We start from the raw sequence: 23,851 nt of genomic DNA, 5'->3' as shown, positions 1-23,851 counted from the left end.
TCCAAAGACACTATCAACAGAGTAAAAAGACGACAGCCCACAGATTGGGAGAAAATATTTGCAAATTATATATCTGATAAAGGATAAACATCCAAAATATATAGAGGACTCCTAAAACTCAACAAGAAAAACACAAACAATCCAATTCAGAAATAAGCAAAGGGTTATATTAGGTGAAGCAACTCTGACAAACACCACATAAGTGGGCACTAAATAATGTATGCACAGGGACATAGACTATAGAAGTGGTGTAGAGTGTAGAGTGGTAGACGATGGAGACTCAGCAGGGTGAGGGTTAGGAAGGGGAGTGGATGAGGAGAAACAACTTAGTGGGTACAATGTACGTTACTCCAGTGATGGATATGCTAAAAGCCCTGACTTCACCACTGTGCAATCCATTCATGTAACAAAACTGCACTTGTACCCCTTAAATCCATACACAAAAAAATTTTCTACTCAGGAGGCTGAGGCAGGAGAATTGCTTGAACCCAGGAGGTGGTGGCTGCAGTAAGCCGAGATTGTGCCATTGCACTCCAGCCTGGGCAACATGAGTGAAACTCTGTCTCAAAAAAAAACGTGTTAATAAAAGTTTTTCAATAAGCAAAGGACTTGAATAGACATTTTTCCAAAGATGAGTAAATGGCCAATAAACACATGAAAAGATGATCAATGTCACTAATGATTTAGGTAAATGCAAATCAAAACCACAATGAGATATCACCTTCATACCCACTAGAATGGCTACTATCAAAAAGAAAAGAAAAGAAAAAAAGCAAATGGTGAGGATGCAAAGAAATTGCAACCCTTTTACGCTGTTGGCTGGGATGTAAAACGGTACAGCCACTGTGGAGAACAGTATGGCAGTTCCTCAAAAAATTAAACATAGAATTACCATATGATCCAGCAATTCTATTTCTGTGTATATAATGAAAAGAACTGAAAGCAAGGTCTCAAAGAGATATTTGCACACCAATATTCATAGCAGCATTATTCACAATAGCTAAAATGTAGAAGCAACCCAAATCTCCATCAAGGGCTGAATGGATTAGCAAATTGTAGTATATATATACATACATACATATTATTCAGTCTTAGAAAAGGAAGGAACTTCTGACATTTGCTGTAACATGGATGAAACCTGGGGACATACGCTAAGTAAAATACGCTAATCACAAAAAGACAACTATTTTATGATTCTACTTACATGAGGTATCTAGAGTAGTCAAAATTAGAAATACAAAGTAGAATAGTAGTTGCCAGGACCTGGATGGAGGGCGGAATGGGGAGTTGTGGTTTAATGGGAATAGGGTTTCTACAAGCTGGAGACTTCTGCAGATGGATGGTGGTGATGGCTGCACGACAAAATGAATGTACTTAATACCACTCAACTGTGCACTTAAAAATGGTTAAGATGGTAATATTTCTTGGCTCTGTGTCCCCACACATATCTTATCTCAAATTGTAACCCCCACATGTCAAGGGAGGGACCTGCTGGGAGGTGATCAGATCATGGGGGTGGTTTCCTCATGCTGTTCTCGTGGTAGTGAGGGAGTCCTCACATTGCTTCACTGGGTGCAAGCCCCAAGCCTTGGCAGCTTCCATGTAGTATTGGGTCTGCAGGTGCAGTGAAGATAAGAGATGAGCCTTGGGAACCTCCACCTAGATGTCAGAGGATGTATGGAAATGCCTGAATGTCCAGGCAGAAGTCTGCTGCAGGGGCAGAGCCCTCATGAAGAAACTCTACTAGAGCAGTGCAGAAGGGAAATGTGGGGTTGGAGCCCCCACACAGAGTCCCCACCGGGGCACTGCCTAGTGAAGATGTGTGAAGAGGACCACCGTCCTCCAGACCCCTGAAAGATAGATCCACCGACAGCTTGCACCATGCATCTGGAAAAGCCGCAGGCACTCAACCAGCTCGTGAAAGCAGCCACAGAGGCTGTACCCCGAAGAGCCACAGGGGTGGAGCTGCCCAAGGCTATGGGAGCCCATCCCTTGCATCAGCATGCCCTGGATGTGAGACATAGAGTCAAAGGAGATTTTGGAGCTTTAAGATTTAATGACTGCCCAGCTGGGTTTCAGACTTGCATGGAGTCTGTGGTCCCTTTGTTTTGGCCAATTTCTCCCATTTGGAATGGGAACATTTACCCAATGCCTGTACCCCCATTGTATTTTGGAAGTAACTAACTTGCTTTTGATTTTACAGGCTCTAGGCAAAAGGGACTTGCCTTGTCTTACATAAGACTTTGGGCTTGGACTTTTTGGTTAATGCTGGAATAAGTTAAGGCCTTGAGGGACTGTTGGGAAGGGATAATTGGTTTTGAAATGTGAAAAGGACATGAGATTTGGGAGAGGCCGGGGGAAGAATGATATGGTTTGGCTCTGTGTCCCCACCCAAATCTCATCTCAAATTGTAATCCCCACATGTTGAGGGAGGGACCTGGTGGGAGGCGATTGGATCATCGAGGCGATTTCCCTCATGCTGTTCTCATGATACTGACAGAGTTCTCAGGAGACCCGATGGTTTTAAAAGTGGCAGTTTCCCTGAGTGCTCACTCTCTCCTGCTGCCTTGTGAAGAAGGTATGTGCTTCTACTTTTCCTTCTGCCATAATTATAAGTTTCCTGAGGACTACCCAGCATGCAGAACTGTGATTCAAATAAACCTCTTTCCTTTATAAATTACCCAGTTTTAGCTATTTCTTTATTGCAGTGTGAAAACGAACTAATGCAGACAGTAAACTTTATGTTATGTGTATTTTACCATAATTTTAAAATTTTGGAAGAAAAAACATATCTAGGCATCTTCTGTTTAACTTCTCTGTCCCACAGGGATTGGAGAGTCATGAAATGAAGGAAGCCAGCTATTTCCACAGCTTCTCACCCATTGTTAGAGATAAGATCCTTAGAAAACATCTAGTCTAACCTCCTCCTGTAACATATGAGGAAACTAAGACCTTGTCTGGCATTAATTATTGCTCTCAAGGAACTAATACAGCAGTGACTTCCAAGGCCGAGCCCACTGAATAAAACCATTAATCATGCTGCGCCCACCCCAGCAAGTGGGACAACTCCCCAGGTGACATGGTAAAATAGAACTCTACTTTTTGTGAATCAACTCCCTCTGCAGTTTTTGTTGCGGCATGTAGGAAAATGTGAGGGACACGTAATCCTAAGCAAAACTGGGCTCTCAACCATAGACAGTCAGTGAATTTTTTAAAAGGACAACTGGCCTCTCTCCCAGGTCTCCACCTCTTATATTAAAAGCTGTCTTCACCCCTTCATGTTTCCCAGTCAGCACAGACAGCAGAGGTCCATGTCAGCCTCCTAGAAAATCCACAAGCAACTAGCAGGACTCGTGATGAAGACAGCTCACACTGGGGAGAGTCTCAGGTCCCCAGAGGAAAGCGCTTTAGGAACAGAGAAGAAAAAACAGCTGGGGATCCACACAGCTTTCTGTGACAGCTTTAGCAACCTGAAGATCAAGCAAGTCCTCACAGAAATCACTGTTTGAGCTGCACATTAGGCAGGGATTTTTTTCCTCTGGTAGCCCGCTGGCTGCCCCAGCCTCAACCACGTCATTCCCTCCGTGGGAGAGGGCAGAAATTCCAGCCCTTCCAGAGCAGGCGTGAGGAAGCCTCCACAGACACTGGCCCATGGCCTGGCCTCCCAGCAAATCCCTGAGGTGAAGCTGGGTCACAAAAGATCACAACTGCCCAAGGCTGTTGTAAGTCTGTTTGGCGCTGCTGCCAGAAGTGGCTGTGGTGTTTCAACAGGCAACCGTGCCAGGAGCCCCTGCTCAGATGGAGATAAGCCAGTGCCACTCCCTGGAGCTCCAGACTCCTACCGCCGACCAACATCTCCACCTGCATGTCACAGGCATTGCAAGCCTGTGTCCAAAACCAGATTTTGAGTCTTTCACCTCTCAAGCTGCTCTTCCTGTGTTCCTCCTCATTCCACGTGCGCCACCCCATCCTTCCAGTTGTGCAGGCCCTAGACTATGGAGTCACTCCTGGCTCCTCATTCTCTCATGCCCCGGACTTAGTCCATTAGCAAATCTACTGGCTCTAGGTTTGAAAAGTATCCAGAAATCACCTTTGTCTTACTGTTCTCTGCTACCACCACTCTCGACCAGGCTACATTATATCTTCTCTGGATTATTAAAATAGCTTCCCACGAATCCTCCTGCTTCCACTCTTCCCCTTTTCTCAATATAGCAACCACAGTGAACCTGTTAAAACAGACATCAAAACAAGTCACGGCTTTGCTCAAAACCGTAAAAGGATTCCCATGTCACTCAGAGCAAGCCCAAAGTTGTTACCTAGACCTGCAGCTCCCTCCAAGGCCTGGCTCTCCATTACCACTCCAATCTCATAATAAAAATTACCTTTGATTCTTTCTACTCCAACGCACTAGCCTCCTCACTATTTCTGAAATCCATCAAGCACATTTCCAGCTCAGGGGCTTTGCATTTGCTGTTTCCTGTGCCCAGAATGCCCTTACCTTTAACTCACCTTTTCAGCAGAGCCTTCCCCATCCATACTATGTAACACTTCATACCCACTCCAACACTTCCTGGCCCATCCCCTTCTTTGCTTTTTGTCCTTAGCACATGTGTGTGTCCTTATATCTTGTTAATGTCTTACTCTTTCACAAGACTGTAGGTTCCACGAGGGCGAGGAAATTTTGGTCTGTAAATTTTCTAATCAGCACCTAGAAAAGTGCCTGGCACATCGTAGATGTTCAATAATTGTGATGAATAAATATAGGAACAATGAGACACTAGACACCTTGACACACTAGGCATTTCCTGTTTACTCTGCAGAAGAGTAGCAGACACTATTCATTATCCAGCCAACATCCATTCTCCTCTTCTATCAAAAGAACCCTGATTTCATGTGGGGTACCAAATGTGCCTACAAAAATATACTGGCTTGGTTCAGGAATGGGGGCTCATGCCTATAATCCCAACACTTTGGGAGGCCAAGGCAAGAAAATTGCTTGAGCTCAGGAGTTCAAGAGCAGCCTGGAAAACACAGCAAGATCTTGTATCTGCTAAAAACCAAAGAAAGAAACAAAGAATTAGCCAGGCATGGTAATGCATACCTGTAGTCCCAGCTAATCAGGAGGCTGAGGGAGAAGGATGGCTTGAGCCCAGAAGGTCAAGGCTGCAGTGATCTACGATTGTACCACTACACCCCAGCCTGGGCAACAAAGCAAGACCCTGTCTCAAAAAAATTACATTTACACACACACACACACACATACACATACACACTTGCTTGCATGGAAGCTGGAGTGGCCGTTAGACCCAGTCTACAAAGTGGTGGAAAGTCATTCCCCAATACAAAGGGACAGACTCAGCTGTGGCTTTTACCCTTCTCCTTTCCCTTTCTCCTGACTGGAACTCAAAGTCAATGCTTGAAGGTGAATGTGAAGAGCCATTTTTTGATCATGTAGCTGTAAGTCCCATGCAATAGAAAGCAGAAAATCCCTAAGGTGAAGCTGGGTCACAAAAGATCAGAACTGTTCCAAGTCCGTCTGATGCTGAAGCAGTCCAAGCTACTTAATGAACTGTGAAGTCACTACACCCAACCCCAGCTAGTCAACCCCTTTTTGGTTAAGTCCTGTAGCAGGGTTGCCTTCGCATGTTGTGAAAAGCAATCCTGACTTGACACACAGGTTGAAAGTGAGAAGAGAGGTGCTGAGGAAGGCAAACTGTGCTGTGATGAATATGATGATGCAGTCAGCTCAGCTGCTGGTAAGGATTGCTGCCACCACGTCTTCATCTGCCCATCCATCTCCCTCTTCCGTCCACCCTGTCCCATTCTCCTCAACCCCCAGTTCAAACACTGCTGCAACCCTAACTCGTATCCCTTTTTTCCATGATAACTCCAAATAAAATCAAACATTCTAATCATTGGAAGAAGAGGGTGTCCAGTTACAATTTCCCTTTCAAAAATGCACTAACACTCAAGCTAATCCTCAGGAAATGCTCCATTCTAGAGAGCTGAGTTTTCTGAATTGGTCGAGTTTTATTAATACCACCCTGAAACTACCAAAACTCTTTAAGCCTTTAAGCAAAATTCATGAAAATCTATCACACATTTTTCTGTATTTTAAAATAAGGTATACAAAACATAATTTTCATAATAATTTGAGGTCATTAAATGCCAAGATACGTGGAACTTTCACTTGGGAAAAACCTTAGAGAGCAATTCTAATGGGAGCATTTTCTTCTGGAACCTCGGAGAAGGTTGTTAGCTTGCCCACAGTCACTCAGCTAGTGGGTTATCACAGTGAGTCATTATTACATGATCCAAAACACAGTGATTCCCTCAAGACTGGTAAAGGTCGTTTATATGGTTTGGATATTTGTCCCCTGTAAATCCCACGTTGAAATGTGATCCCCAGTGTCGAAGGTGTGGCCTAGAGGTGTTTGGGTCGTGGGGGCAGGCTTGGTGCCATCCCCATAGTAGTAAGTTCTTGCTCTATGAGCTCATGCAGAGGGTGGTGCTCCTCCCATTGCTCTCCCACTCCCTCTCAAGCTGTGTGCACGCCTGCTCCTCCTTTTGCCATGGGAGGCCTTACCAGAAGCAGATGCTGGCGCCATGCCTCTTGTCCAGTCTGCAGAACCATGAGCCAAATAAATTATTTTCTTTATAAATTACCCAGCCTCAGGTATTCCTGTATAGCAACACAAAATGGACTTATAACCAAAATGTTTTCCTCTTACATCAAATGTGTATTGCACATGCTCTGTCTCCTTTTTATACTTTCTCTGTAATTTCTTTCAACTTTCAGCTGCCCCTTTTCCCTATAAAAGTATACTTATCTGCAGTTTCCCTTGTCAAGCGTATTAAAGGTCTGCGTAAAGTAAATGCTACTATTATCCTGAGGGAGGGCTTCAGTGCAAAGTTCTCTGAGTACAGACTCTGTCAGACACAAGTCATTTCCTCCTGTGCCTTTGGGGAGGGCTCATTTGTTCCAGGAAACAGGGACCCTTGAAATAGTCTAGGGCCCAGAGTAGGACTTAATATGTTTTAAGTTATAGGAGGGAAACTGCTGAATTTAAACAAAAATTTAAACAAGACTCTTGAGTCCTGTTGGATTTTAGACCATCAGAAAGGCCAATATGTAAGTGCAGACAAATACGTTTTATACTGAAAGACTTTCATTAGAATCTTTCAAAAGGCCAACTCCAGAAAATAAGAATTTTTTTGAAGAGACCATAGGTGTCAGTGCAGAAGATATTTGCATAGGCTTGCATAACATGTACAATTTATTGATTATCTTATCTTGCTTCTCCCTTTTTTTCCCTTTTTTTTTTTGAGACAGTCAAACCCTGTCGTCCAGGCTGGAGTGCAATGGCGCAATCTCAGCTCACTGCAATCTCCACCTCCTGGGTTCAAACGATTTTCCTGCCTCAGCCTCCCGAGTAGCTGGGACTACAGGCACCCACCACCAGGCCCAGCTAATTTTTGTATTTTTAGTAGAGATGGGGGTTTCACCGTGTTAGCCAGGCTGGTCTCAAACTCCTGACCTTGTGATCCGCCCGCCTCGGCCTCCCAAAGTGCTGGGATTACAGGCGTGAGCCACCGCGCCCAGCCCTATTTTTATTTCCCCTATAAACTCTACTATGACACATCCTCTAAGTTAGGCATTCCCAAATCGTGGGTGGCAGCTACTGTGAAGGGTCTCCCAACCAAATATACCCCTAGCTGTCTGAAGACCAAATAAATGAGGTCGCACACATATGTAAACTATTATTCTGAAAATGTCTATAGATGCTATTGCGGTCAATATAATTCAAATTCCTTGTTTATGTTGTCATTCACTCACAGCAGCTTTCTGTAACTGAGCATTTTCTCCAGTTGAAGTGACACTAAAGGGCAGGAGAGGATGCACGCAGCCTGAGAGAGCTCGGAGGTCACCACCATAAGCCATTCCCTACCCCGGCCACTCACCTTGCCACTTATTTGAACACCATCTATCTCTAGTCCACCTTAAGAACTCTGAAGAGGCCTTTGCCTTTCCAGGAAATGCTACCTCTACAATGACCCTTACCATCTCTTCTGGTCTACAGTTTGCTTTTTATATTTTAGTTATCCTTTCAGACATTCATGTCTTCTCATAACATAAGTATTGTTTTGTTTTGTTTTTTTGAGACAGGGTCTCACTCTATCACACAGCCTGGAGTGCAGTGGAGTGATCATAGCTCACTGTAGCCTCAAACTCCTGGACTCAGGTGACCTTCCCACCTCAGCCTCCCAAGTAGCTGAAACTACAGGTGTGTGCCACCACACCTAGCTAATTTTTGTACTGTTTTTGTAAAGAGGGGGTTTTGCTATATTACCCAGGCTGGTCTCAAACTCCTGGGCTCAAGCAATCTGACCACAGTGGCCGCTCAAATTGTTGGGATTACAGGCATGAGTCACCACACCCGGTCATAATACAAGATTTTATTTTAGGTGAGGATGTTTTCCCTTCCAGAAAGCTTATGAATGCTTCCTCAGTTTCCCCTTTGAATTCCCAACAGCACTCTGCATGTGGAGAAAACAAATATTTTATATTCCCCCTACACTAATATCCACTTAAACCTGATATCGAATAGAAAGAACATGGGCTTTGGAATCTTCACCAAACCCAGGTCTGAATTTCCTGTGACTGTGTGTGTGTCCCTTAACCTCTCTGAGACTCAATTTCTCCTAAGACCAAAAAACAGAGTAGATATACCCTACTTTATACGACTGCCAAGAGGAATCTATGAGGTAATGAGGGTAAAAGTAGCAAGCAGAAAGTTGTCAGAAGATAAACTCAAGGAATGTTTACGAAAATTACTTAAGACATGAAAAGAAAACTCAATTCTTTTTTTCCCTTTCAAATTTTAATTAAAGCTGGCCGGGTGCAGTGGCTTACGCCTATAATCCCAGCACTTTGGGAGGCCGAGGCAGGTGGATTACCTAAGGTCAGGAGATTGAGACCAGCCTGACCAACATGGTGAAACCCCGTCCCTATTAAAAATACAAAAATTAGCTGGGCATGGTGGCAGGCGCCTGTAATCCCAGCAACTCAGGAGGCTAAGGAGGAGAATAACCTGAGAGGCAGGGGTTGCAGTGAGCCAAGATGGCGCCACTGCACTCCAGACTGGGTGACACAGTGAGACTCTATCTCATAAAAAAATAAAAATAAAAATAAATTTTTTAAATTGTAGTTAAAGCCAAAGAGATTTCATTCAACTACTCTATTAGTCCATTTTTACAGTGCTGATAAAAATATACCCAAGACTGGGAAGAAAAAGGTTTTACGGTTTAAGAAAAAGGACTTACAGTTACACATGGCTGGGAGGCAAGGAGGAGCAAGTCACATCTTACATGGATGGCAGCAGGCAAAAATTCCCATTTTTAAAACCATCAGATCTCATGAGAGTCATGCACTATGAGAACAGCACAAGAAAGACCCACCCACTCCCATAATTCAATCACCTCCCACTGGGTTCCTCCTATGACACATGGGAATTGTGGGAGTTACAATTCAAGATGAGATTTGGCTGGGAACACAGCCAGAACATATCAACTACTTGTTGATAAGGAAGAGATGAAATGGAAGACAGAAAAGATGCATTGCAAGAGAATGCAAAATGGAAGTGTCTTTGACTCCGTAAGGGGTTCAGGGCCTCAAGATTTGAAGCCCCACTATAGGAAGATGCCCCCTCCCAGAACTGGGCTGCTTCAGCTACCACACAGATGCTCAGGCTGAGGGTTGTGGGCACCCAGGTAAGCAGCTGACTGAGAAAGATGAAATTTTAATTTACCTCCACCTGTAACTGTGGGGCTGATATTCCATGCTTCCTTTGGCTCAAAACCCCTTCCCTGAAATTGCATATATTTTCTTTTTAAGCAGAAGAGCTGAAATGACATAAGTGAAAAGAATGAGGTTAGCTGGGGAGGGTCTGAAAATGTCCAAGCAGAAGACACTAGATAACAATCAAACCCACTCCCTACCCCACTATCCTACATCACTAGTTTTCAATCCCCCTTCTCCAGATCCCACACATCTGGATATGCCTGGAGACATTTTTGGTTGTCACACCTGGGGGATACTATTGGCATCTAAGGCTAGGGATGTTGTGGAACATTTTACAATATACAAGATAGCTCCCAACAACAAAAGAATTATCTGGTCAAAAATGTCAATAGTGCGGAGGTTGAGAAAACCTGCTCTAAGTGAACAATTTGGGTTCATTCTTCTCATTCTGTTTTTTACTGTATGTACTTAATAAACAGATCAAGAAAAATAAAACAGGCCCTTCCATAAACAAAAACATACACATGCTCTGAGAAGACAAGAGATGGAAGCTGTGCTGAGAACAAGACTGAGATGATTACTTCTATCACAAGATAAACAATAATGACTACGTGAATTGGTTTTTACCCTTAATTATTTTTTATTTATTATCCTCATCGAGCCAGGCAAACCAAGCCCATATTGCTAAAACTGAGAATATTATTTTTAAACAGTTAAAAGGAGTACATTTTTTTCTGATGGCCATATGTGAGACAGATGCCTCAGGCACAGGGCTGTCCCCTCCCTCCCTCACCATGATAGCCACACTGCCACTGGTTTCTGGACACTCCTATATTCTTGTTTTCCCATTCCTCATTGAGCTACACAAAATACGTTTACTGAAGAGCTGCTCTGTGCCCAGCTCGACTCTACAGCTGGGGCATAGCCCTGAACAAGACATGCTCAAATCTCTCCCATCTAGAAGCTTACATTTTGGAGGTGGGGACACGGACAGTAAACAAATTTAAAAAATAGGAAACAATTCTGGGTAGTAGGTGCAGTAAAGAAAGATCAAACAGGGTAAGTGGAGAGGGAATGGGTGTCTGGGTTGGGGGTGGGTCATCAGGGAAGGCTCTCCGAGGACACGACATTTGGGCAGAGACCAGAAAATGATGCGAGGGAATCTCGGGCAGGACAGGGGAGAGCCCTTGCAAAGGCCCTGAGGCTGGAATGAGCTCGGCGTGTTTAAGGATTAGCAAGAAAGCTGGAGAGGAGTGAGGAAGAGAACAGCAGACTTTGGAGACAGTCGGGAGCCAGATTACAAAAAGCACTGCAGGCATGGAGAAAGAGTATGGATTGGATTCTACATGTGAGAGGACGCCGCTGGAGAGACATGACTGACTGACGTTTTCAAGAGGTCACTGTGCCTGCTGCTGGGTGAAGGGTGGACTGCAGGAGGCAAGCGTGGAGGCAGGGACCCCAGTTAGGAGGCCACCGCTGTGGCCCAAGTGGAGACAAAGGCTTGGACCAGGGTCATGGTAACAGAGGTGTTAAGAAATGTTTAGATTCACTAATCTCCTTAAAGATGCCAACATTTTGGAGCTAAAAGAGGTCTTCGAAGTAACTCATTCTAGTCTATCATTTTACAGATGACAAAATGAAAGCCCAAAGGGCTGAAATGAGTTACCCACAGTCATAGACGTACCTACTGACAAAGCACAAATTTCCTGACTGCCATCACTACACCCTCTGCCCTTACCTGGCCAACCCAGGGCTGAGGTGGGCAATGCAGAGACAGGTAAGCACAGGAGTCCTCTAGAGGGTAGTCCTAGCCAAGGTCAAAATAAGTGACTCTTTGCTTTGGGCAAGGTCACCATAACATCCTAGCCAAACCCAATGGGCCCTTATTGAGCTCTCGGCAGCATCTGACACTTCTGACTCCTTTCATTTTTTTGAGACTCCCTCTTCCCTTGTCTCCCCTGAGCGCCTCTCTCCTGTTTCTCCATCCTTTGGTTCCCTACCAGTCTTGCTTACTGCTAATCATCCTACGCCGTAAGTGCTGCAGTTTTCCAAGATGCCCTCTGGGGCACTATTCCTTTCTCATCTACAGAGGAAATTAACTGTCAGCCTCCTCAATATCTCTTACCCTTGTCCAGCAGTTGCTCCTCTGGAGACCCACCCTTTTCACACACCACATCCATGTGGCGTCATGGATGGGGGACACATGACCTATGCCTTGCCAGTCAGCATCTTTCAACTTCCTCTTACGTAATGACAGTGTTGCTGAAACAGCTGGGAGGATGGTATCCCTTTCACATTGGATTTGAACCTGCAGCTTTCCCCCTTGCCAGAGCTGCTGGGGATCACCACACAGAATCTTAGCATAAAGGTCAAAAACCAGGGAGAAAATGGGTCCTCTTAAAAATCACTTGAACCCTGAACCCACACCAGAAGCCAAATACACTCGAGCATTTTAATGACATGAGCCAATAGCTTTCCTTTTTGCTTAAGTGGATTTGAACTGGATATTCTACCACTTGCAAAAGAAAGAATCCTATCTGATACCTCTTCTCACTATATGCTCCCTCTCTATGCCCACTTAAACACTGATGACTCCAAAATCTCCATCTATAGCCTAGAAACTCTTTGGTGCTCCAGATTCACATCCACCCACCTTGTAGATGTTGTCTCCCATATGTCACACTCAGGCACCTCAGATATAACATGCACAAAATGGAATTCACATCTCTGCTGCTACCATCCCACTATGCTATTCCTCATATTTTTCTCTACCCTAGATAAAACATCACCACCCACCCAATCTCTCAGGAGAGAAGCCTAGGACATCCTAGGCCACTCCTTAAGGGAATCCCGATGGGGCTTAGGCCCTGACTGACAGTTTCTGACTGTGTCACCATGGGTGTATTAATGAACATGTCTGAGCCGTGGATTTCCATACTGACTCTCTAGGATTGAATGAGATAACGTAAGCAATTGGTTCCATTTCCTATCACAGACTTCCAGTGCATCACTAGTTCTAAGTCAAAACTTCATCCTCACTGCCATTACCCCAGCTCAGAGCCTCACCATCTTTTCCCTGGACTATTAACAGGCGTTTCTCTCTTCTTCATATCTTCGATCTCACCCGCCCCGCACCAATCTCTCCTCCCAATTATTGCCAGCCTGATTGGCCCCTACACAGCCAGACCATTTCATGCTATTCCCTGCCACATGCAGAATTTATTCATTTGCAGATACCCTCTACCTCGACCATCCTGAATTCTCACAGTTCTTCAAACACTCACTGTTGTTCTCAACTCTGTGGCTCTGTACACTGTTGTCACCGCCCAGAATGCCATCTCTCCCTCCTCACCCACCTGGAGAAGAGCTCATCCTTAAGACTTGGTTAGAAAAAGAAAAAATAAAAGTTACTATAAAAGTCAAAGAAAATATAGATTGGCTAAAGTGACAAGGAGGAAAAATACATACAGGAAAAGCCAAAATTTAAAATATTTTTAAATGGAGAAAAGCAAAGAAAGAATGGAGAGAAAAGAGAAAATTTAGGAAAATGTACTCTTGAAATAGGAGGGGACTTCCTAAGCAAGACAGAAAACATGAAAACAAAGAAAAATGATAGAGATTTAACTTCATAAAAATTAAATACTTCTGGACAATCAAAGGTACAATAAGCAAAGTTGGGGAAGAAGACATAAAGATATTTGATTTATTAACAAGAAAAGGATTAAAGTCCAGAATTTAGAAAGAGCCTCACAAGTTGATGAAATTACAAACAGCTCAGTTAAAAAAATTGGCAAAGAATTTGATGGAGGAATTAGAGGAAGTGTAAGCAATCAATTTAGGGTAAACTTGGAAGAATACATCAGCATTTAAAATGCACATAACTGGCCGGGCGCGATAGCTCAAGCCTGTAATCCCAGCATTTTGGGAGGCCGAGGGGGGCAAATCCCCTGAGGTCAGGAGTTTGAGACCAGCCTTGCCAATATGGTGAAACTCCTTCTCTACTAAAAATACAAAAATTAGCCAGGCGTGGTGGCACACGCCTGTAATAAAAATAAAATGCACATAACTGATATAAAATGGTCTCCAAGATCTAGGTTAAACTTTTCTAATGCCCTATGTAGAACAGGGCATATAATATGCTATCATATTTATTTCTGAAAGAGAGAAAACAGAAGGTACATTTTTGGGTTTGTTTGTGTTGTGGTTGTTTATTTGTTTGTTTTTTAAGACGGAGCTTTGCTCTTGTTGCCCAGGATGGAGTGCAATGGCACGGTCTCGGCTCACTGCAACCACCACCTCCCGGGTTCAAGCCATTCTCCTTATTGGTCAGGCTGGTCTTGAATTCCTGACCTCAGATGATCTGCTGCCTCAGCCTCCCAAAATGCTGGGATTACATACAGGCATGAGCCACTGTGCCCAGCCGAGAAGGTACATTTTATTTGCTTGCAGGTGCATGGACTATTTCTGAAAGAATGCACAAAAACTGGTAAAATTAGTTATATCCAAAAAAGGAAAAAGAGGGCTAGGAAAGAGGAGTGGGAGGGAGATGTTGCCTTTTATAACTTTTGAATGCTATACCTTTCCAATTCACTACTTACTCTCAAACAAATAACCTTAAATAAATACAGTAAATAATTCAGTCTCTTTTTCTACACAATCTTCCAGACCTAAAGAAACAAAGAGAACTCTGCATAAATAACCACTTAAAATGTACATTTCCTTTGATCCACAAATCTCACATCCAGGAACAATTTTTACCCAGAAATATTGTACATGTACACAGATAAAGATACACAGAAAATCTAGATTAAGTTGGAAGCCAATCTAAGAGTCCATCAATAGGGGAATGTTTAAATAATTTATAGGAAACTGACACTATGAAATACTATGTTGTTATTAAAAAGAGTGAAGTACAATGTATCTGTTATTGTTACTGAATGACTTCTAAGTCACACTGTTAAATCAAAAAAATAAACCACAGAGCATTATTATATAACCCCATTTATGTTTTTCTTTTTTTAACAAACAGAGTCTTACTATGTTGTCCATGCTGGACTTGAACTCTCAGGCTCAAGCAATCCTCCCACCTCAGCCTACCAAGTAACTGGGACTACAGGTGTGCACCACCATGCCCAGCTTCATTTATGTATTTTTTCAAGTATATTCAATATATTCAGGTTGGTCCTAAAGTCAGAAATGTAGACAATACTATTTTATCATGTTTTATATAATATCAATAAACTATATATTCGCCTATGTTTCCAGGCTTGGTGAGCGTATTAAGCACATTGAAAAAGACCTAAAAAGATAGACATTTACAGTGATTATCTCAAAGGTGGGGAGAAGGAATAGAGAAGAGGTGGAAGGGAATTTAATTTATTTTCCTATATGTGACTATGTTTTAAAAATATTTTACAGCTCTTAGTTTTGAAAAATTACTATATTCCATGAATGCTTTACATTATTTACCTAAGGTCACAAGTTTATAAGGGGCAGGGCTGGGAGGTAGGCTGACTTCAGATCGTGCTCTTAACACAGTGTTCTCTCACCCATTGCTTGAGTATAAAACAAACACAAACCAAAATAAAATTGAAATATACCTCCTCATGTTTTACCCCTGGCCAACTGCAAATTCTTTCATGCTCCAGCACTCCCTAAACATATTTGCCATGAATGCCGTCCTCTCCCCTGCTGAGCACATAAAATGTGCAAGGAAATAGATTAAAACTAGTTGTAAGCCTTTTCTCTTGGTGTAGAAACAGAATCATAGATGAGTACTGGGTGAATGAATGAAGTATGGAGTCATAAAGTCAATCCCTCCTCCAAACTCCAGGTAGCATTGATAGCTATCTCTAGTTCTGTTGATGTTTTTTGTTCTTATACAAAAACAGCAAGAAGACACCATTTCTCCCCTGCTGTCATGCTTTACTGCATCTCAGAATGACAGTCAGAGCTTCCAAAGGTCTCACACAGAAGACGCAAAAGGGCAGTCTGCAGGTCACAAGCAGCCTGCACACATAATTTGGTTAAACTGCATGCACATTTAAAAAAATGTTTTGAATCAGTTGCTATCTTTAAAAACATATGAAGCTTTTTTTCCGTAAAAATTTACAGCTTCCCCCAAAACTAAGATCAGGCAACCATGTGATGGAGCCCTACCGCACCTGCAGCTGCCCCCTTACTGGAGACAGGCTTAGCAGCACACAGCTCCCACTCAGCCCTCCTGTCCACCAGCCTCCTGCACTCAGGCTTCCTGACTGGTCCCGACTGGCAGTGGCGTTTACACCACAGAACTGTACCTCCTCTTGCTGACATTTAGGTCAGCTCCAGTTCAGCCCATTCTGTCTTCCTCGGAACCCAAACAGAGAGCTCACAGCCCTCTGACCACACAGTGCTCCTTCACCTCTCAGAGGACTCCCAGTGCACCAGACTGCAACACAAAGAGAACGGTTTGGATATCGTTGCGGCCTTGGATTTAGTTCCAAAATGTCAAGCAGGCCTCTTAATGAGGGGTCTCTATTCTTGATGTTATGGTGGTGGAGCTACAGGGCAGGGAGAAGCCCTGAGTTAAAGGACCCACCTGTGTGCCATCAGGAAACCACGTGAAAAGCATTACCAAGGCAAAAGATCTGAGTTCAATCTGGGCTGCTTACTTAGCTGGGCAAGAATGCTTCATCTCTCCTGAGCCTCAGTTTCCTCACCTATCAAATGGGCTAGCAGAGCTTCACAAGGCTGTTGTGTGAAGGAAGAAGTGTATATGAAAGTGCTTGTAAGCACCTGACAAGTATAAAATAAGACAGGTGTGGAGGAGGACCGGGAGAGGTGCTCTGGAAGAAGTAACAGAAATGGGTGCCATGGATTCCAGTTACAGTTGAAGAGCCTCTTTCTCTGTGACCTGAGGTCCCTCCCACCTCCTCCTTCTGCCCTGAGGGCCTGAAAAATGCCTCTCTTCACTTGCTCCCAGTAGCTGCAGTAAAATAGATTACAAGGGAAAACCGCCTATTCCCCCGAAGCAGTAGCTCTCCAGAAATCATCTGGAGGTCCAGGTCACTAGGGGAGAAGAGGCCGGGCTGAATCCACGCCTGGCTCCACGGAGGAGCCACAACGATGGCCATCCTCCCCCAGCCCCTAGCACGCTGAGACAGGCTCACCTGAGGTTATCAGTGTCTCCACTGGACAATCAAGGAACTGAGGTTCTTTCCCTCCAAAACCACACACCTCCTCACGGCTTCACAGGGAGGAGGATCAAATGACCTGCTCTTGAAAGCACTTTGCAAAAGGGATGAAAGGTACAATAACGAGCAAAAATAGCCTCCAAGATGTGATATAAAGCGATGCCAATGCGCAGCTGTGTGGTTACTGGTAAGCAGACCTCCGGGAAGCACAGGAGACACCCCACTTATCCCACAGACGTTCTCATCCCATATGCCTTTGTCCAAAGGTTGCACGGGGGTTAAGCTTGGCCCAGAAGGCGCCGAGGGCTGGTCAAGTCCTCCCCTTTCCAAGAACCAGCCGAATCTCCCTCCCGCAGATCTGAGAGGCAGAGCCGCCCACCCCGCGGCGCCGGGCCACTTCTGGGCGCGCCATCCGCCGTCCGCCCAGGCTCGGGGAGACAGCGCCCTGAGTCCCGGCTGGGAGAAGGTTGCTCACCTGGTCCTCACGGATTCCAGCCGAGGGGCGTGACCGCCTCTCCCCACACCCTCTGCCCTGAGCGGGTCGTGAAGTCTCTTGGCCCCAGGGGGCGCGGCCCGCATCGGCCGAGTCCCGGGCACGCACCTACGCCCTCCCATCCAGCGGACTGGGTAGGGGGCCTCGGGCGGCGCCGGAGAAACGGTGGCGGGCTGCACCCAGTAGAATGGGGTGGGCCTCTCAGAAGCCCCAGGCCGCAGGCGAGGGGCGCGCCCCCAACATCTTCCCACAAAGAGCTCCAGCTCTCCAAAGCAAGGCGCAGTGCGGCCAGAGGACAGCCCCAACCCCTGAGAGGGGCGCGAGGAGAAGGGGAGCGCCGTGGGGGCGGGGACCCTTCCCGGCCCGCAACCTGAGCCCTCAACCCCGCACAATGAGTTTAGCCCGGCTCCATCCCGACCTCCCACTCCGCCCGGGCCCGCGACCGCGTCCCACGCCGAGTGCTCACCGAGGAGCCGCTGCCGCGGCAGCTCAGGCCCCGGCCCAGCCGCCTCCCCGCCTCGGCCACCGCCGCCGCCGCTTCCTTCCTCCCCGCCGCGCTCCGGGACTGGAGGTTTCGGGTTTCAGCCCGCCGAGCCCCGCTTCGCTCCTCCCGCGGGCCAGCCACCAGCACGCGGACCCGGGCGAACGCAGGCCAAGTAACTTTGCGGCGCCCGCGCCCCGCCTTCCCCACGCCCGGCCGGGCCCCTCCGGCCCCCAAAGCCCCGAGCCGCCTCCCCGCGCCCCGCACTGCCCCGCCCCGCGCGGCTCCCGGCGCCCCTCCCCACCCGCGCCCCTTCCTTCGCGTCCGTCAGCTCGCCCGCCCTCCCGGCTGCTGCTTTCCCATTTCTTCCCACGAACAGCCTCGGCTGCTGCTCTTTGTCTCGCCCTTACCCTCTCGGCTCGCTGCACTTTTCTCCTGAAAACCTTTGTGGTCCCTAACTTAGGCCTTCCCTGTTCCCGTTCCTGCGTCCCAGTTCCAGCCGCTGGGACGTCCCCTCTTCCATGTCTCTCTGCATCACACAGACACTTTCAGATTCTTCCCGCAGGCTCCGCACAGTCCCATTCTCCTCCTCCAGTCCCGCCGTGGAAGATCCTGGTATCGCCTTTGCTGCTCACCTTTCATTCATCCAGCCGACGGGCACGAGCATCCATCTGCGTCCTGCCAGGCTCTGTCCCGGGCTCTGTGAATACCACAGTGAATCCGCCCCGGGGAGTGGGGAGTGGACGTAAACAGGTCTTCACACTGCTGCCCTGCACTCCCTCGGAGCCAAAAGGCCAGGGAGCAGTCATCACAAAACAAAGAGCGGGCGCTGTCAGCTCGGGGGACGGAACAGTTCCTTCTCAGAATGTTTGTTTTGCCTTCCTCACTCCCCACTTTCCCTGCCTGTCTCCAGCCTCCTACGTTTTCTATGCAGCAGTCTTAATAAGGGGATGGAAAGTTGAAGCACAGAGTAGAACTGCTAAAAAAGGAAAGAAGGAAGGACAAACAGGGCAACAAAATAATCAGGTAAGAAGTTATAAAGCCCAGTTCACTAAACTTCAGCAAAAGAAAAAAAAAAGACAAAAAAACCCTGATGCTGTGCTTACAGCAGGATTCACATTCCTCTGAAATCCATCTGCTTTGATAAATACATTAATTATTCCCTTGTCTACAGATTGACACTGTGGGAGATGCTTCCTTATTATTAATATTATTGGGCCACTGAGGCACCATTTAGAACAGTAATTTACTGTCTGGCACCTACCAAACACCCACATTGCTCCGGGGACAAATGGGATAATGGGGAGAAAAAAGTAAATGGATGCCTTAATATTCCTATGGGATAAATGCTTTATTTGGTCAAAAACTGGAAACTGACACTCCACTTAGAGTCTAGGTCACCCGGCAAGCCAGACCCTTGAAGGAGCTTAAAGCTTTCTGTTCTTAAGAGTATTTTAGACACTTATTTTGAACTCCCTGTTATTTATTTAATTTACACTGGCTCAGCTGTCGGCTAAGCTCTATGAGCCTGAGGGAGTGAGTTAACCTTCCTGAGTCTCAGCTTATTCATACACAAAATGGGGATACTCATACCTTCCTATCTGTAGAGTTGAAAAGGTCAAATGAGGTCATGTAACTAAATCACCAGTGTCATAAATTCGGAGAACTAAACCCTTTTGAAAATTGGTATTCACGAAAGGTCTGAAAATATATGCCATGGACTGGCATGGCAAGAATGAGAGTAAAAAATAAACAGTTACGGCTGTTTTGGCTCCATACCCATTCATGATGCAAAAGATGTCCTTCATACTGAACAACCTTTTCCCATACTTACTCTATTTCATTTTGAACTGTTCAACAGAAGACATTTTTTTTTCTCCTGCTGCTCATTATCAAATACATTATTTATCACAAAGATTTTTCTTTTTTCTGAGCTCATAAGCTCAGAACTTACTGTGTATTCAGGGATAGAAATTGCTGCCAACAAATGCATTTTCAATTGCTGTCTTAAGATTTTTTTTTCCCTTCTGGAGCTAATATTGAGCTATGAGTGAATTCAGTCAGATGCAGAGAAAACAAACAAATTGTTATTAAAGTAATTATTTCACTGTATATCATTGTATAGGTGATAATTGTGAAAAACGTGACTGCTTTTGTGCAAGAATGTATTTTTTTTTTCAGAAAAAGAGAAAGATACACACTAATTCTCCTTTCCCAAATTAGTTTAATAAACCATTCTGTTTTAGAGACATCCACAAAGACTTATAAACTAAAATGAGAGGCCTTGTCCAACTGAACCTCACATGTGTGTTGAATAATTTATATATGAAACATGTTTTATGTAAAATATCATTTCAGTCTAGCAATCCACATAAAACTGGTGAAAGCAAAATTGTGAAGTATGCTATTTGTTCCACGTGGGATGTTATTTCCCCCACTCTTTACAGGCCAAGCCCTTCCTGCCCTTCACATCTCAGCTTAAATGTCACCTCCTCAGAGAAGTCTTCCCTGACCAATCTCTCCTTTTTTTGATTAGAGATGGGATCTTGCTATGTTGCCCAGGCTTGTCTTTAACTCCTGGGCTCAAGCTATCCTTTCACCTTGGCCTCCCAAAGTGCTGGGATTATAGATGTGAGCCACTGCACTCAGCCCCTGACCAATCTAAAAGAAATTCTCTGATCTCTGCTCTCTCTCTCATAGCTGTCTTCTTTTTCTACATACAATGTGTCCAAATTTATAAAATACGTATCAATTTTTCTATTTATTTGTTTACAGTACACCTCCGCTGATAGAATGGTAAAACCGTTTGACCTCAGAGGAAGACTTCCCCGAAACTGGTGCGCCACTGGACTGATCAGAAACAAGAGCCAATCTATATATATATTTTTTTTTATTAAATCAGTATGGGTTTATTTCTCTGTTAGTTGGAACAGAAAGCATCTAACTCAGTGGTTCTTAATATGACATTTTGGAAGGTATTTTGGGTTTGTCACAATGATTAGAGGACACCCCAGGCATTTATTGGGTGGGGCCCAGGATATCAGACATCTTGCAGTACATGAAATAGTCCTACACAAAAAGAACAGTTCCTCTCACACGTGACAATAAAAACTGTCTGTACTTTTCTAAGTCTGAAACAAACTGTTTTACATATACGCATGGAAGGTTTTTTTTTTTTTTTTTTTTTTTTTTTGCGTGGTTTTGTTGTACAGCAATTTGTCCAGGAATGCAAGTACTATGTAAATTGAGGAAGATTGCACTTTGATTTACTCAAACCTTACCAAGAGTTGTTCAGTATTTTGGAAATCACCTCACTATTAACAATGCCACTCATGGTATCAGATTTACTAGTACAAGTTAGGTGACTTGATCTACATTTATATATCTATGTCACATTTGCAGTGATTCTGTCTATAATTTCAAGTGTCTGACCACTTCATGATGTCATCCACTAGGGCTGATATATTGAAATGAGCATTATTGGGCTGGGTGCAGTGGTTCACTCCTGTAATCCCAGCACTTTGGGAGGCTGAGGCAGGTGGATCACTTGAGGCCAGGAGTTCGAGACCAGCCTGGCCAACATGGCGAAACCCTGTCCCACTAAAAATACAAAAATTAGCCGAGCGTGGTGGCACACATTTGTAGTCCCAGCTACATGGGAGGCTGAGGCACGAGAATCACTTGAACCGGGGAGGTGGAGGTTGCAGTGAGCTGAGTTCGCACCACTGCCTTGTCCTACATATCTCTTCCATTTGGCTTCCCTTGAATTGTATCCTTTGTAATAAACCAGTAATCAAAGTAAGTAAAGTGCTTTCCTGAGCTCTGTGAGTTGTGATAGGAAATTATTGGCCATGGGAACTCCTGATCTGAAGCCAAGTCGATCAGAAGTACTGGAGGCCCTGGACATTCATGTGGTGCCTGAAGTGGGGATAGTGTGTGGGACTGAGTCCCTAATCTGTGGAGTCTGCACTATCTCAGGGAGTTAGTGTCGGAATTGAATTGAATTGTTGGATACCCAGTTGGTGTCAGAGAATTGATTGGTGTTGGAAAAAATTCCACATGTTTTGTGTCAGGGTAAGAAAGTATCCTCAAGTACATTTATCTTTTGATCTATTAAAAAAAAATCCTCAAGTACACATTTATCTTCTGTTGCCAATAAAAGGCAACATTATATATTTGGGATAAATTTGTAATTACAGAAGATTTAAAATTCCCAAATGTCTGTCAATAGGGGATTAGAGGTATAAGTTAGGATTCAGTGCTACAAATGAATGAAAAAAATCTCTATACACTAACATGTAGTGGTGTCAAAGATGTTAAGTGAAAAAAAGCAAGGTGAAGGAATATTTGTTATACGTTATCTTTTTTTTTTTTTTTTTTGAGACATTGTCTCACTTTGTCACCCATACTGGAGTACAGTGGTGCGATCTCAGCTCACTGCAACCTCCATCTCCCAGGCTCAAGCGATTCCCCTGCCTCAGTCACCTGAGTCACTGGGATTACAGGCACACCCCACTACCACCTGGCTAATTTTTGTATTTTTAGTAGAGACAGGTTTTCACCATGTTGGCCAGGCTGGTCTTGAACTCCTGACTTCAAATGACCTACCCTCCTCGGCCTACCAACGTGCTGGGATTACCATGCCTGGCCTATGTTATCTTTTATGTGAGAAAAGGAAAGAAAATAAATATATAGGTATTTGCTTACACTTAAAAGTGGAAAAACAAAACAAACCAAAAACAATAAAAAGAAGGTTTCCAATAAGGGAAAGGAACAAACAGAAGGAATAAAAAAGAAAGCAAGGTTTCTAGGAAGGTTCCTTGCTGTATGACTTTGAAACTAAGTATGTATTTTACAAATTTGTGAAAAGTTAAAAAAGAAAAAACCTCCAAAAATTGAAGAAAAACTAGGATGAATATCAAGTTGGTGGCATAAGAACTTTTATTAGTTTTCTATCACTGCAAAATGATTACCACACATTTGGCAGCTTAAAACACTCTGTTATGTTGTTTGGGCTGGTCTTGAACTCCTGGCCTCAAGCAATCCTCTTGCCTTAGCTTCTCGAGTCGCTGGGATTACAGGTGTGAGCCAATACACCTGGCGAAACACTCACTTTTTTTAAATCTCACACTTTAGAGAGAAGTCCAGGCAGGTTCAGTTGGGTTTTCTGCTCATGTGAATGCCAAAATGAAGGTGTTGGCAAATCTGAGCTCTTACATGAAGGCTCTTGAGGTGACTCTACTTCCAAGCTTGTTCAGGCTGCCAGCAGAATTTAGTTCCTTGCCACTGTGGGATGGAAACCCCCATTTCTTTGCTGGCTGGCAGTGGGGCCACACTCTGCTCCCAGAGGCTGCCTGCAATTCTTCCTCATGGGGCCCCCTTATCTTCAAAGTCAGCAAAGGCATGTCAAATCCTTCTTATACCCTGATCTCTCTGGCTTCCCCTTAATTCCCCTTTCAGCCAGAGAGAGCTCTTTGCTTTTAAGGATTCATGTGATAGGTCAGGTCTACCTGGATAATATCCCTGTCGTAAGGTCAACTGTGTCAAATAACATAATCCTAGGAGTGATATCTCATTATATTCAAAGGTCCTGGGGATTAGGAAACGATGTCTTTGTCAAGCTATCTTCCAATTCTGCCACAACAATATAAAGAATTTCAAGGCCAGGTACAATGGGTCATGCTTATAATCCCAGCACTTTGGGAGGCTGAGGTGGGAGGATCATTTGAGCCCAGGAGTTCAAGACCAGCTTAGCCAAGATAGCAAGACCTTGTCTCTAAAGAAAAAGACAAATCATTTTTAAAGAAGTTTTAAAAAAATAAATTTTTGGGCCAGGTGCGGTGGTTCATGCCTGTAATCCCAGCACTTTGGGAGGCCGAGGCGGGCAGATCACCTGAGGT

General features: G+C 44.7%; 1 protein-coding gene across 2 annotated transcripts in view; it reads right to left on the bottom strand.

Moving 5' to 3' along the window:
- GPR161 (G protein-coupled receptor 161) overlaps positions 1-18,862 on the bottom strand; it is a 56,911-nt gene extending 38,049 nt beyond the window's left edge. The window contains exon 1 of one of the 2 annotated variants that reach the window (XM_050784874.1): positions 18,587-18,862. In XM_050784874.1, coding sequence (XP_050640831.1) covers positions 18,587-18,593 — 7 coding nt within the window. In that variant the 5' untranslated portion in view covers positions 18,594-18,862. Of the gene's footprint in view, positions 1-17,936; positions 17,993-18,586 lie in introns of those variants that run through there. The other variant, XM_050784876.1, reaches the window with a different exon arrangement.
- Between the last annotated feature and the right edge of the window lie 4,989 nt (positions 18,863-23,851).

This window comes from Macaca thibetana, chromosome 1 (genome assembly GCF_024542745.1).
Source record: "Macaca thibetana thibetana isolate TM-01 chromosome 1, ASM2454274v1, whole genome shotgun sequence".
NCBI lineage: Eukaryota > Metazoa > Chordata > Mammalia > Primates > Cercopithecidae > Macaca > Macaca thibetana.
This window is presented reverse-complemented; position numbering and strand designations above follow the sequence as displayed.